The sequence below is a fragment of the Cynocephalus volans genome, chromosome 3, assembly GCF_027409185.1.
Source record: "Cynocephalus volans isolate mCynVol1 chromosome 3, mCynVol1.pri, whole genome shotgun sequence".
NCBI lineage: Eukaryota > Metazoa > Chordata > Mammalia > Dermoptera > Cynocephalidae > Cynocephalus > Cynocephalus volans.
The window spans coordinates 21,484,644-21,499,806 of record NC_084462.1 but is presented as its reverse complement, the minus strand read 5'-3'; the positions used below and the strand labels follow the sequence as shown (position 1 = coordinate 21,499,806).

At 40.1% G+C, this 15,163-nt stretch overlaps 1 protein-coding gene across 2 annotated transcripts in view; it reads left to right on the top strand.

Annotated features, from left to right (window-relative positions):
• USP42 (ubiquitin specific peptidase 42) overlaps positions 1 to 15,163 on the top strand; it is a 51,554-nt gene that overhangs the window by 27,544 nt on the left and 8,847 nt on the right. For both annotated transcript variants that reach the window (XM_063090247.1, XM_063090248.1), the window contains exons 6-14: positions 6,425 to 6,492; positions 7,208 to 7,278; positions 8,189 to 8,271; positions 9,136 to 9,247; positions 10,285 to 10,425; positions 10,616 to 10,716; positions 11,816 to 11,969; positions 13,465 to 14,175; positions 14,301 to 14,395. In XM_063090247.1, the coding sequence (XP_062946317.1) occupies positions 6,425 to 6,492; positions 7,208 to 7,278; positions 8,189 to 8,271; positions 9,136 to 9,247; positions 10,285 to 10,425; positions 10,616 to 10,716; positions 11,816 to 11,969; positions 13,465 to 14,175; positions 14,301 to 14,395 (1,536 nt within the window). The remainder of the gene's footprint in view (positions 1 to 6,424; positions 6,493 to 7,207; positions 7,279 to 8,188; positions 8,272 to 9,135; positions 9,248 to 10,284; positions 10,426 to 10,615; positions 10,717 to 11,815; positions 11,970 to 13,464; positions 14,176 to 14,300; positions 14,396 to 15,163) is intronic.

The following is a 15,163-nucleotide window of genomic DNA, read 5'->3' as shown; positions in this document are numbered from 1 at the left end:
TAAAGAGTGCTGCGATGAACATTGGGGAACAGGTATACCTTCGACTTGATGATTTCCATTCCTCTGGGTATATTCCCAACAGTGGGATGGCTGGGTCGTATGGTAGATCTATTTGCAATTGTTTAAGGAACCTCCATACCATTTTCCATAGAGGCTGCACCATTTTGCAGTCCCACCAACAATGTATGAGAGTTCCTTTTTCTCCGCAGCCTCGCCAGCATTTATCGTTCATAGTCTTTTGGATTTTAGCCATCCTAACTGGGGTTAGATGGTATCTCAATGTGGTTTTGATTTGCATTTCCCGGATGCTGAGTGATGTTGAGCATTTTTTCATATGTCTGTTGGCCATTTGGATATCTTCCTTAGAGAAATGCCTACTTAGCTCTTTTGCCCATTTTTTAATTGGGTTGCTTGTTTTCTTCTTGTAAAGTTGTTTGAGTTCCTTATATATTCTGGATATTAATCCTTTGTCAGATGTATATTTTGCAAATATTTTCTCCCACTCTGTTGGTTGTCTTTTAACTCTTTTAATTGTTTCTTTTGCTGTGCAGAAGCTTTTTAGTTTGATATAATCCCATTTGTTTATTTTTCCTTTGGTTGCCCGTGCTTTTGGGGTCGTATTCATGAAGTCTGTGCCCAGTCCTATTTCCTGAAGTGTTTCCCCTATGTTTTCTTTAAGAAGTTTTATTGTCTCAGGGTGTATATTTAAATCCTTAATCCATTTTGAGTTGATTTTAGTATATGGTGAGAGGTATGGATCTAGTTTCATTCTCCTGCATAACGATATCCAGTTATCCCAGCACCACTTGCTGAAGAGGCAGTCCCTTCCCCAGTGAATAGGCTTGGTGCCTTTGTCAAAGATCAGATGGCAGTAAGTGTGAGGGTTGATTTCTGGATTCTCTATTCTATTCCATTGGTCAGTGTGTCTGTTTTTATGCCAGTACCATACTGTTTTGGTTATTATAGCTTTGTAGTATAGCTTAAAGTCAGGTAGTGTTATGCCTCCAGCTTTATTTTTTTTGCTGAGCATTGCTTTGGCTATTCGTGGTCTTTTATTGTTCCATATAAATGTCTGAATAGTTTTTTCCATTTCTGAGAAAAATGTCTTTGGAATTTTGATGGGGATTGCATTGAATTTGTATATCACTTTGGGTAGTATGGACATTTTCACTATGTTGATTCTTCCAATCCAAGAGCATGGGATATCTTTCCATCTTCTTGTATCCTCTCTAATTTCTCTCAGCAGTGGTTTGTAGTTCTCATGATAGAGATTTTTCACCTCCTTGGTTAACTCAATTCCTAAGTATTTTATTTTTTTGGTGGCTATTGTAAATGGGCAGGCTTTCTTGATTTCTCCTTCTGCATGTTCACTATTGGAGAAAAGAAATGCTACTGATTTTTGTGTGTTGATTTTGTATCCTGCTACTGTGCTGAAATCATTTATCAATTCCAACAGTTTTTTTGTAGAGGTTTTAGGCTGTTCGATATATAGGATCATGTCATCTGCAAACAGGGACAGTTTGACTTCATCTTTTCCAATCTGGATGCCCTTTATTTCCTTCTCTTCTCTGATTGCTCTGGCTAGTACTTCCAACACTATGTTGAATAGGAGTGGTGAGAGTGGGCATCCTTGTCTAGTGCCTGTTCTTAAAGGAAAAGCTTTCAGCTTTTCCCCATTCAGGATGATATTGGCAGTGGGTTTGGCATATATGGCTTTAATTATGTTGAGATACTTTCCCTCTATACCTAACTTATAGAGGGTCTTTGTCATGAATGAGTGCTGAACTTTATCAAATGCTTTTTCAGCATCTATAGAGATGATCATATGGTCCTTGTGTTTGAGTTTATTAATATGGTATATCACATTTATTGATTTGCGTATGTTGAACCAACCTTGCATCCCTGGGATGAATCCCACTTGATCGTGATGAATAATTTTTCGTATGTGTTGCTGTATTCTGTTTGCTAGTATTTTAGTGAGGATTTTTGCATCTATATTCATCAAGGATATCGGCCTGTAGTTTTCTTTTTTGGTTATATCTTTACCTGGTTTTGGTATCAGGATGATGTTTGCTTCATAGAATGAGTTTGGGAGATTTGCGTCCGTTTCAATCTTTTGGAATAGTTTGTAAAGAATCGGTGTCAATTCCTGTTTGAATGTTTGGTAAAATTCTGCTGTGAATCCATCTGGTCCTGGGCTTTTCTTTGTTGGGAGCCTTCTGATAACAGCTTCAATCTCCTTTATTGTTATTGGTCTGTTCAAATTTTCTACGTCTTCACGGTTCAGTTTTGGGAGCTTGTGTGTGTCCAGAAATTTATCCATTTCCTCCAGATTTTCAAATTTGTTGGCGTATAGTTGTTTATAGTAGTCTCGAATGATTCCTTGTATTTCAGATGAATCAGTTGTAATATCGCCTTTTTCATTTCTAATTTTTGTTATTTGAGTCTTCTCTCTTCTTTTTTTTGTTAGCCATGCTAATGGTTTGTCAATTTTATTTATCTTTTCAAAAAACCAACTTTTTGATTCGTTGATCTTTTGAATTGTTTTTTGGTTTTCAATTTCATTCAGTTCTGCTCTGATCTTAATGATTTCTTTCCGTCTGCTAACTTTAGGATTGGATTGTTCTTGTTTTTCTAGTTCTTTAAGGTGAAGTGTTAGGTTGTTCACTTGCCATCTTTCCATTCTTCTGAAGTGAGCATTTAATGCAATAAATTTTCCCCTCAATACTGCTTTTGCAGTATCCCACAGGTTTTGGTATGATGTATCATTGTTTTCATTAGTTTCAATAAACTTTTTGATTTCCTGCTTGATTTCTTCTTGGACCCATATGTCATTAAGTAGAATGCTGTTTAATTTCCATGTGTTTGTATAGTTTCCAGAGTTTTGTTTGTTATTAATTTCTAGTTTTAATCCATTGTGGTCTGAGAAGATACATGGGATAATTCCAATTTTTTTGAATTTATTGAGACTTGATTTGTGACCTAATATGTGATCTATCTTGGAGAATGATCCATGAGCTGATGAGAAGAATGAATATTCTGAGGTTGTTGGGTGGAATGTTCTGTAGATATCTGCCAATTCCAATTGGTCTAGAGTCTTGTTTAGATCTTGTGTTTCTCTACTGATTCTTTGCCTAGATGATCTGTCTAATATTGACAGTGGAGTGTTCAGGTCCCCTGCTATTATGGTATTAGTGTCTATTTCCTTCTTTAGGTCTAATAGAGTTTGTTTTATAAATCTGGCTGCTCCAACATTGGGTGCGTACATATTTATGATTGTTATGTCTTCTTGATGGATCAGTCCTTTTATCATTAAGTAGTGTCCCTCATTGTCTCTTTTTATGGTTTTTAGTTTAAAGTCTATTTTGTCAGATATAAGAATAGCCACTCCAGCTCGTTTTTCTTTTCTGTTTGCATGGTAAATCTTTTTCCATCCTTTTACTCTTAGTCTGTGTGAATCTTTATGGGTGAGGTGGGTCTCTTGTAGGCAGCATATAGTTGGGTCCTGCTTTTTGATCCAGTCAGCCAGTCTGTGTCTTTTAATTGGGGAATTTAAGCCTTTAACATTAAGAGTTGTTATTGAAAGGTGTTGATTTATTCTTAGCATTTTATTGGTTGTTTGGTTGTCTTAGGTGTCTTTTGTTCCTTGCTTTCTGATTTACTGTTTGGTTTCTTTGTTTGTTGGTTCCTTAGGTTGTAGATAGTGTTTTTGTTAGCTTGTTTTCTCTTCATGAATGCCATTTTTATTGTACTAGCGGGTTTAGATTTTTCTTAGGTTTTTATGGCAGTGGTAGTTATTTTTCAGGAACCAAACCCAGTACTCCCTTGAGGATTTCTTGTAAGGGTGGTCTTGTGGTAGTGAACTCCCGCAGTTTTTGTTTGTCTGAGAAATATACTATTTGCCCCTCATTTCGGAAGGATAGCCTTGCAGGGTAGAGTATTCTTGGCTGGCAATCTTTGTCTTTTAGTATTTTGAAAATATCATCCCATTCCTTTCTAGCTTTTAGGGTTTGTGATGAAAAGTCTGATGTTAACCTGATTGGGGCTCCCTTATAGGTGATTTGACGCTTCTCTCTTGCAGCTTTTAAGATTCTCTCTTTGTCTCTGAGTTTTGCCAATTTGACTATGACATGTCTTGGAGAAGGCCTTTTTGGGTTGAATACGTTTGGAGATCGTTGAGCTTCCTGGATCTGAAGATCTGTGATTTTTCCTATACCTGGGAAGTTTTCTGCCACTATTTTGTTGAATATGTTTTCAATGGAATCTCCATTTTCCTCCCCTTCTGGAATCCCCATGACTCGGATATTTGAGCGCTTGAGGTTGTCTGATATCTCTCTCAGATTTTCTTCCATGTCCTTGATTCTTTTTTCTTTCTTTTTGTCTGCTTGTGTTATTTCAAACAGCCCATCTTCAAGTTCAGAGGTTCTCTCTTCAACTTCGACAAGCCTGCTGGTTAAACTCTCCGTTGTGTTTTTTATTTCGCTGAATAACTTCTTCAGCTCAGCAAGTTCTGCTACATTTTTTTTCAGGACATTGATTTCCTTGTATATTTCCTCTTTCAGATCCTGTATACTTTTCCTCATTTCATCATGATGTCTAGCTGAGTTTTCTTGTATCTCATTCAGTTTCCTTAGAATTATCACTCGAAATTCCTTATCAGTTATTTCAAGGGCTTCTTGTTCTATAGGATCTAGAGTATGAGATTTATTAACTTTTGGTGGTGTACTTTCTTGATTTTTTGTATTTCTGGTGTCTTTTTTTTGGTGTTTATTCATTGTGGCAGGGGGTTTCACAGTCCACCGGTTTAAGACTAATGACTAACTAGGATGTTGCTGTGGTTGCCAATTTGGTATGGCTCCCGCCGTGACTGCTCAGTTGGCCTCTAGTGTCTTGTGTGTGCGGTTGCCTCGGGTCTTGGGCTTCTCCGGGGATCCACCTTTCTGGTCAGCTTGTACTCTGCTGGGCTGGTGGATCACGTACCACAGGGTGTGTGATCTCTGTTGAGCTTTCACTTTCTGTACAGGACTTCTCCCCGTTCAGTGTGCTCTGGCCCAGGCTGTTAGATCGTGCAGTGGCGACCCCACCGGGTGTGTGGTTTCTGTCGAGTCTCCGCCTCCCTGGCCGCACGTCTCCCCCCTCTGTGCACACTGTGCTGGGTTGGGGCGTGTCTTCTGCACCCCTCGTCTATCAGCTGGGCCTTCAAGACCCTGCTCAGCACCGCCTCGCCCCGGAAGTCTACCAGGTTTCTGCTAGGCACAGACGACCAGTCTCTCTGGGTGCCTTTGTAGCACTGTGTAGATCTTTATCGGGTCTTGTTCACCTTTGTATCCCCCCGGTATAAACCGAGTCTAGTGCCCGCCTGCAGCCTGCTCTCCGGCAGGTTCAAGCAGACCTGGGAACTCTCCTACCACACTATTCCCAACCAGAAATTCGTTAGGCTTTTTTCCAAACTGGTGGTCGCAGAGATGGTATCTGCCTCCCAGTAACAGGAAGTTTACCGGGGCCGGAGTCCAGGGTGTGGTGGAGTGACAGTCGGCCCGCCCGTACTTCCTAGCCCTCCCAAAACTGGTCGGGACGCCCCACACCCCCAGCCCTGCCAGAGAACCGTGGAGGGAGTGGGAGAGGAGGTCGGCCCGCAGGGTCCGGAAAGCCCCGCGCCAGGCCAAGCAAATGGGCTCAGTGATGGCCGAGCAGGGCGGAGCTGCCCGCACCTGGGAAAATGGAGGCAGCACCGGGGCAGTGAGTGGCCTGGTGGTGCAGGCGGGGAGCCGCGTGGGCATCCACCCCCCGAACAGAGCTTTGCCAGGGATCACTCACAGTGCTGTGCCAGGTCGGGCGCTCGCTCTGTCTCTGGTTTGTTGCCTTCCGTGTTCTCGGCGCTGCCGCCTCGGGCTGTTCAGTCGCGGCGCCGCTCGGGCGCTCCCAGGAGTCTTCTTTAATGCCGGCCTGAAACCTCGAATCCTGGATAGAGCAGCTGGCCGCCTTCAGTGCGGCCCCAGCCTCCGGGATCCTGGCTGCATCCACAGCAGCCCTGGCGCCGTGTTCCCTGTTTCAAGACTCACTTTTGCAGCTAAGAATCAGTTCTTTTCCTGCTCCACACTTCAAAGCTGTTGCCTGTAAATGAGGCAGCCTCTCCTGCCGGGGGCAAAGTGGCGTTGAGCCCCCACAACCGGCCAGCAGCAGCAGTCCTCCCTTAAGAGATGGCCAGAGAAAGGTCCACAAGTTTCCCGGCTGCCTGAGGCCCAGTGGCCACCTTTTCCACCTCAGCTACTCCGCGCCAGCCGCCGCAGCCGCCGCCATCTTGAAACCGCTCCCTCCTGTTTGAATTCTTGTTCTTTTACAAATGTACCTGCTTTTAAAATGTCATAGCATCCCTAATTTTTGCAGAACTCTTCTCTCACATCTCCGTTTGACTGTTTTTCAGATTAGACAGACATACCCAGGCCACCACACTCGTTTGTCAGATATTTGGAGGATACCTAAGATCTAGAGGTAAACTTTTGTTTAAAAGTTAATAAAGTAATACATGCATGTGTTAAAAAAAAATGCAAACAGTAGGAAATGGTTAATAATAAAAAGTACATCTCCCATTCTCAAAGATAATCCTTGTATCAGTTAATAGTGTATCCTTCTGGTAGTTTCCCATGCATGAGCAAATTGGGAGTATACTATGTGTATTGCTTTCATTTTTCTTTTAATATTAGAAATCTTTTTGCATTTTAGCACACATAGGTCTAACAGAGTCTTTCACAATTGCAGTAGTATTCCATTTATTTTAGTCCCCTATTCTTGGATGTTTAGTTGCTTCTATTTTGTTGTTGTCATTACAATCATGCTTCATTGAATATCCACATACACATGCCTTTGTGTCTATGTAAACTATATGTGTAGAACAAACTCTGTGTTTTAGAGTTTCTGGATCATAGGGTATGTGTATTTTGAATTTCAGTACTGCCATGTTGTCCTTGCAAGAGGTTATAACAATTTATATTCCAACCAGTAGTTATGAGGGGCCAAATTGATGATACTTTCACCCACACTATGTGTAATATTCGTTAAAACATTTTTTTGCTCAATCTGATAGAAAAATTATACTTTCTTTGAAATTTTTTATTTTGAAGTAGTATTTTTATTCTGTCATTTCAATAGTTGGTAATGCCATAATGATTACACTTCGCTTATCCTTTGCATTTTATTTTTATTTCAGTCAAATGTTTAAATTGCAAGGGCGTTTCGGATACTTTTGATCCATATCTTGATATAACATTGGAGATAAAGGTAAATTTGTTAATTGTTGTGGTAGTTAAGTTTAAAATATGTCATATTTTACGTAACTTTATGTACTTACAGTTCATTTGTAATTTAGACTACGTAATGTTAGAGAATATGAGTTAAAAAATTTAATATGCTAAGATTACATTTGAAGGTAACTTTGTAGTAGGTGGCATAAAAAACTTAGAACATTATCTTTGTTACCCTTTGACTTTTCACTTAGTAAATCTTAATAAAACCGAATTTTGATGCCTATATTACAGCCAAACATAGATGGTTATTATTCCTTAGAAACTGTTCTGCTTCCTGCATTTTCTAAACTCCTGTTTTCTTGTTCTTCTTGAGCTTTTGTTTTTCTGATTACAGATGTAATCATGCTTAAGATAAAAATTAGAAACATTGCAGAGATATAAAATCCTATCCCTGAGATGAATGCTTGTTCACAGTCTGATACATACTGCTCCAGCACATATTATTTACTTTTTATACCAGTGGGATTATGCCTAATGTCTGTCTGGCCACTTGCTGTTTCCATTTTGTTCTGCTTGGAGACCTTTGTGCATACGTGTGTTCTTTGGACAGTTGTGTGGTGGTCCAGCAAGTGGCTATACCATAACTTATATGCTTAATTCCTTGCTGGTAGATATTTGGTTTATTTCCAGTTTTATGCTATTTTAAGTAATGCTTCAGTGAGTAACCCCTTTATATATCTTTGTTCACTTTAATCTGATAAAAAGGGAGGGGAGGGGAATTAATTTGCTGTGTAGAGCATAAAAGTGAACATCCTAATAAAGGAAAATTTTCTTTTTACGTAAAAATTTTCATTTGTGTTTGTGTATTTAAATCTTCTGTTCTCTCTTTTTTTAAGAAGAGGTAATGTGTGGTAATATGGTATTTATGCTGTTTCTCTTCCCAGGCTGCTCAGAGTGTTAATAAAGCATTGGAGCAGTTTGTGAAGCCGGAACAGCTGGATGGAGAAAACTCATACAAGTGCAGCAAGTATGATGGGTGGTGACTTGGTCCTTGCTGCTGGCTGCTCCAGTGGGGATGGCAGGGAGACTTAGTTTGAAAGAGTTTGTTGTGTCTGAATGACACTCTGCCTTTAGCTTCTAATACCATCTGAGAAGACACTGGGTCTCTGTCCTCCAAAGGCCAGAGCATGCAGTGTCTCAAAGTTTACACTCTTTCAAGATGTGCAGCTCTGTGTCCTTGGGAGTCTGGTGCCTCATTCCCGGGAGGCTGCGGTGGAAAGAGAGCAAGCATCCTGCATCACACCTTAATGCTGCCTCCTAGAAAGGTGCAGCTGGGGATGACACGTCTGTCGAGCAGCATTGTCATTGACTTTCCTGTTATAAGGCTTGAGATAGCGTGGGGAGTCATCTTCTCCCAGAATAGTTAAGGATCTTTCTCTCTAATAGTGGGTACCTAGGGTTTGTGGTTGTATTTGCTGGAAACCTCTAATTTTGATTATTCATTAATACGATTCCCTATGAAGTCAAGAGAACCTAATTTTTTTTTCTTTTTTGTTTTGTCTGTTTCTAAGAGAACCTATTTTAAGAAAGCCCCGTTTCATTTTTTTTAAGTAGATTTCCACTTTGTAGTCAGGTAATATAGGTAATCTTTTATTATCAAATATTCATTTTGCGGTGAGGAAAGCTCCCTTCTTTTCTCCAAGACCTTAGGGATTTCTCCTTTGTTTTACATTCCATAGACATTTCTAATCTTTATTTTTCTTCCTTTTGTATCTGGATAGAGCTTTATTTTCTTTTGCAAACTTAATTTAGAATGTTTCAGAGAAAAAATAAGGGAAAGACTAAAATACCAAAAAATACTTATTAATCCTCTGTTTCTTTTTATTTCAAGGTGTAAAAAGATGGTTCCAGCTTCAAAGAGGTTCACCATACATAGATCTTCTAATGTTCTTACACTTTCTCTGAAACGTTTTGCAAATTTTACTGGTGGAAAAATTGCTAAGGTATTTTAGATGATAGTATTAATAATCTTCTATGTTGAGCCTTTCAAGGCTTAAGTATCAGTAGCTATTAAGGGTTGTAAACAACCTAATTGAACAATTTTGTTGACCAGTTTTCTAAGTTCTTCCAGCATTTGGTAGCAGAAAAAAAAGCTCAAAGAACTGAGCCAGTCGTTTGGTATGTGTGCTTATGTGTGTGTGTTTTCATATGTCCTTTAGCTGGCTAGACATTCTTTTTTCTTTTTCTTTTTTTTTTTTAAAAGATGACCGGTAAGGGGATCTTAACCCTTGGCTTGGTTTTGTCAGCACCACACTCACCCGGTGAGCCAACCGGCCATCCTTATATAGGCTCCAAACCCGTGGCCTTTGTGTTATAAGCACCACACTCTCCTGAGTGAGCCACAGGCCGTCCCTTGGCTAGACTTTCTAATGATAAAATTGGTAACTATTATCTGCATTTTGGCTTTGTGGTCAATTCTTTGGTATCTATGGTAATGAGGGCATACAGGAAGAGCTTGTTTAATTTGAGATCCAGATCTAAAGAGGACTTGACTTCCCTGCTAGATCTTGCCACTCCTATCAAAATTCATTTTCTTGTTTGTTCATTTGTTTTCTGATTGGTGGTACCCTGAATTTCCCATTTTCTTCGCATTTTCTGAAGGTTGAAAGTGGTCAAAAATTCACTAGCATACAAGAGAAATAAACAGTCCATTCCTGAATTATTAAAAATAAAAATAAGTGATAATTATTAATGTCCAGAGTTGTCATTCTGTTACTTTCTCCTTTGATAGATTTCAAGAATTCACTTGATGTGGATCCTGATGTGTTTAAAGGAAATTAAAAATATAGTGGGATTGTCTTAGATATACTTAGATTCAGGAATCCTGGAGATAAATGTTAGGTTTCTGCTAGAACATTACAGGGTGCTGTGTCCTGCGGTTCTCATCCTAGAATACCCTGAATACCTTGCACCTGAAGATGTAGAATGTTCTATTCCTCCAGAAATGATGTTCCTTTCTCCTTTTTTCATTTCTGTTTAGGATGTGAAATATCCTGAGTATCTTGATATCCGGCCATACATGTCTCAGCCAAACGGAGAACCAATTATTTATGTTTTGTATGCAGTACTGGTACACACTGGTTTCAATTGCCATGCTGGCCATTACTTCTGCTATATAAAAGTAAGCTGTGCAGATTTTGCTTGTAACCATTTTTACATGAACACTGTAAGACAGCACTAGCATTCTTGTGGGGGGAAGGTAGGACTTTACAGTTAAATGTGAATTCCCACTTTCCCTTATATATCTCTTGACTGTGTTCCACATTTATCTAATTAAATCTAATATCTCTCTTTTTGGCTCTCTTTTGCAGGCCAGCAATGGCCTCTGGTATCAAATGAATGACTCCATTGTATCTACCAGTGACATTAGATCGGTACTCAGTCAACAAGCTTATGTGCTGTTTTATATCAGGTATTGTCATGAAAACAAGTTGTCAAATTTTCTGTTATGTCATTTCTTTTCGTCTCATCAACATATTTAAATTCAATATTGAGTTATTTTTTAAAACAGCATCTTAAAGATTAACTCTGCCATGTGCTTGGAGAGTAAGGAAGGTATGTTTTGAGTATAGATTATGAGTTTGCTTTAGCTTCCAGCTCCTTGGCAGGTTAATGTTGAAAGGTACAGAGGAAGGGAAAGTGATAGCTGAGGGGAGTGGTCTTCTGCTGCAAGTAGCAAATGGAGTGGGCTTGGGGGCCAAGGAGGCAATGGGCAGAAACCTCAGGGAGGAAACTCTGAGCACCAAGTGTGGTAACAGCTGGCACCACCCAGTCACTGAGCACTGGCAGCTAGTCAGTCACCTCCAGGGCCAGCACCAGCGCTGTGTCTGTCCTATTGTGGCTGCATACTCTGACTCACTAATTCCATTTTTGGAAAAAATCTGATGTGTGCTCCAAGGTGTCCCTTTTAATAACTGAAAATTAAGAATATCCTAAAATGTCCAACAATAGAATGATCATATCCATATGTTGAAATATTACGCAGCTGTTAAGAGTGATTTTTATGAAGCATCTTTTTAATGCTTTGAGAAAGTGCTGAATATCCATGGAGAAAAAGCAGTTTGACACATTAAACACTGGTATTGGAAATGACAGTATGGGCCAAAGCCTGGAGAATAATCAGCTGAATCAGCATAGGAGCTGCCTCTGTGGGGCAAGATGGGGGACAGTGTTTTGTTCCTATTTTTCTGGATATTATAGATCTTCTACAGTGGTATATGAATATAAATAAGCAGAAAAGAAAAATAGCTTTCAGTTAGCAACATCCTTAGAATACACAATTAAAAAGTATCATTTACCCAGTTACCCTTGTTGTTTTTGATCTGAGTATCTGACATTAACCTAAATCTAAAGGACATAATGTGTATAGCTCTGTTCAGTGTAACAGAAAAGTACTATTTTTTCTGTCAGTTTTCTGTCTGTGGGGTTAAGTGCTGTTGAGTTTATAAATGAATCTCTTCTAAGGAGCTGTCTTGGGTCATCCTAAGGAATGTCACTTTCTTTGTCTCCAGGTCCCATGATGTGAAGAATGGAGGTGAACTTACTCATTCCACCCATAGCCCTGGCCAGTCCTCTCCTCGCCCGGTAATCAATCAGCGCGTTGTCACCAACAAACAGGCCGCATCCGGGTTTATTGGACCACAGCTTCCTTCTCACATGATAAAGGTAACATTTCATTCATAGAATATAGTTTTTGTGTAGATTTTTTAAATGTATGCTTTAAACCCTCAAGTTAACATTTTGGTACTTGCCGTGTTCTCGCCGTGTTCTCATATACAATTGAGCTTTTTTGTCAAAAGAGTTTATTCAAGCCCTTTATTATAAAATATTTCAAACATACAGAAAACTTAGAGTATGAATAGAATGATCAAGAGGAAAATCTGGGCATAAGTGCATTTAGATTTTAGCTCCCACTTTGGACTTCATTCTACTCAATGAGTTAAATATCGGGGATTCTTAGTTAATGTTGGACTCCGGGAAAGTGACCTTTTTACAAGGACACTTTCATTATGTCCATTTAGCCATTTCAGGAGTGTCATACTTTCTGTCTGCTGTCCAGCTGGGGTTTGATGAGACTCCCCAGTGGTCCTGTCAGGGAAAACTGTCAGTGTACCTGTGACGCAGTGTCACATGAAGCACAGTATTCACAGAGTGGGGCCTGACTTCTGCCAGACTTACCTGTGAGGTTGTGTACAGTCTGTCTGCATCTTGGAATAATCCGTATGATTTGGGCTTTAGTGTTTTAACAGCTTTTCATTTTGAGTTTGTTTTGAATTATCAAATTGTCTTGTTGTGTGCTTTTTTTTTTAGTCAACATTGAACAGTATTTGAATTATAGTAGGAGGCACAAATCAAATGCCTTTGTGAGCAGGGCAGGCAGCAGGCTCCTGAACTGGGCTCTGCTTCAGGGTGACATCAGGGCACTGGCAAACCAGAGAGCACATGTCCTCTGGAAGGGGGCGGCTGTAACTGATTTTTCAAGAGTTTCTGTTTGTTTGTTTTTTACCCTAAAGCCTTCCAATGTTAAGATAGCAACTAATTCAGCTATTTACAAAAACATTGTGAAGGCCAAACATGATTCATCTATAAACCAGCTTTCACCCCTGAGCCTCCTGGGGATGTAGCAGCAGCAGTGGGGTCCTAGAGCAAAAGAACTGTGTGAGGTGAATTTGGAGACATCACGGGTGCTGGGGGGGTGGGTGTCATGGCTTAGTGAACGGCGCCTGAAGCCACTTCTTCTGTCTCTGCCCACGTGACCATCTCCCACATTCTGAGGCCAGTGGTGGTTCCTGCTTCCTGGTACTTCCTTCTGTCTGTTCAACGCTGGGCTCCAGGAAACCCAGCCAAGGGGAACACATGTGACTGTGTGCCCAGAGGGACTGCCAATTTGTCAGACTTGGAACAGAAAGAATTTGGTGTGGGGGTTGTGTTCTGACAAACATTTGTCCTGTTTATCGATTAATTGCCAGAAAACTAGGACGTGTGAAAGGTATATGTGGGTAGGAGCCATGAAAGAAATGGGAGGTGTTTCTAGGTATGTGAAACATCAGTCATAAAAAGAAAAAGACCAAAGTGGGAAGGGCCCATAAGCCAGAATGGATTCTGTGTCTGTGACTGTGTTTCTGGAGATCTGACCTGGTTATGGTTTTCTTACTTCTAGAATCCACCTCACTTAAATGGGACCGGACCACTGAAAGACACGCCAAGCAGTTCCATGTCGAGTCCTAATGGAAATTCCAACGTCAACAGGGCTAGTCCTGTTAATGCTTCAACTTCTATTCAAAACTGGTCAGTTAACAGGTCCTCAGTTATTCCAGAACATCCTAAGAAACAAAAAATCACGATCAGTATTCACAACAAGTTGCCTGTTCGCCAAGGTCAGTCTCAGCCTAATCTTCATAGCAATTCTTTGGAGAACCTTAACAAGCCTGTTCCCTCTTCTACCATTACCAATTCTTCTGCAATACAGTCTACCTCGAATGCATCTACGATGTCAGTTTCTAGTAAAGTAACAAAACCAACAAATGAATCCTGTCCCAAGCCAGTGATGAATGGCAAATCCAAGCTGAACTCAAGTGTGTTGGTTCCCTACGGCGCCGAGTCATCTGAAGAGTCTGACGAGGAGTCCAAGGGACTAGTCAAGGAGAATGGCATTGGTACGATCGAGAGTTCTCTTTCTTCCAGCCATGATGCTGAAGATGAGGAGGCCTCTCAGCATGAGCTTCAAGAGCCTGTTACTCTAAATGGTGCTAGTGGTACAGACAGTGACCCGAAAGAGAATGGTCTGCCATTTGATGCTGCCAGCTGCCAGGTCCAGCCTGCTCTACACTCAGAAAACCCTTTTTGTAAGGCAAATGGTCTCCCTGGAAAGGTGAGTGTCAGAAGGTGGGGGGACAGATTTTGCTTGTAGTCTCATTAGTGACACTTCTCTTGGCTAGATTTCACTAGGCCTGGAGTTGGCAACTAGAGTTGAAATATCTTTATTTTTTGTTATAGTTGATGCCTGTTCCTTTGCCATCTCTCCCAGAAGACAAAATCTTAGAGACCTTCAAACTTAGCAACAAAGTGAAAGGCTCAACAGATGAAACAAGGTAAAACAAGAATAAATTAGAAGTGGAACCACATAGTAGGAAATGCATATGGATGTCAGTATTTTAAACATAGAGAAGTCTGGCTTGAGGAAGTAACCGCTTGAGCCAAAGCCAACTTGTCTGTATTTTAATTTGGTAGTAGAAGTTTTTTTTTTTGTTTTTTTTTTAAAGCCAGTTAAATTTAGCAGTGGGGGTTGTATACCAGCTTTAGTGACACTAATATTAATAAGTTCTGATAACCCACAACGATTGGACCAGCCCTGTAGAAGTCTTATAATGACCATTTGAATCCTGGGACGATCTGAGTAATAATCTATAGACTTTGTTAATTTGCCTTTTAGAAGAGTAAAGAAAAAGTTTAGTTTATGGGACTGATAGTCCATGAGAACTTGATGTTCTTAAGCTGACATTTTCTTCTCCTGCACAGCCTCTTCTCTCTGGTTAGTGATGTTATACTGGCATACTTCTGAGTTCGATACCAAGCATCATCTCATTTAATCTTTTTAATGATGACAAATATGTGAAGACGTATTAAGTTTATAGGGCAAGGATTCTCAACTATATCAAGTAGCACACATTTTGTAATGGCCCCTTCTAGAATTCTGAAATTAAATTTGTAGATAATATAATGTGCCCCCACATGTAATTTTTTAAGATATCAATATATTAACCTAAATAATGTAAGGAATAAAAGAAAAGGAATATATAATGCGGTGATAGCTCTTTCCGTACACAAAGAACCAGGTGAAACTGCACTGCAAAACACAG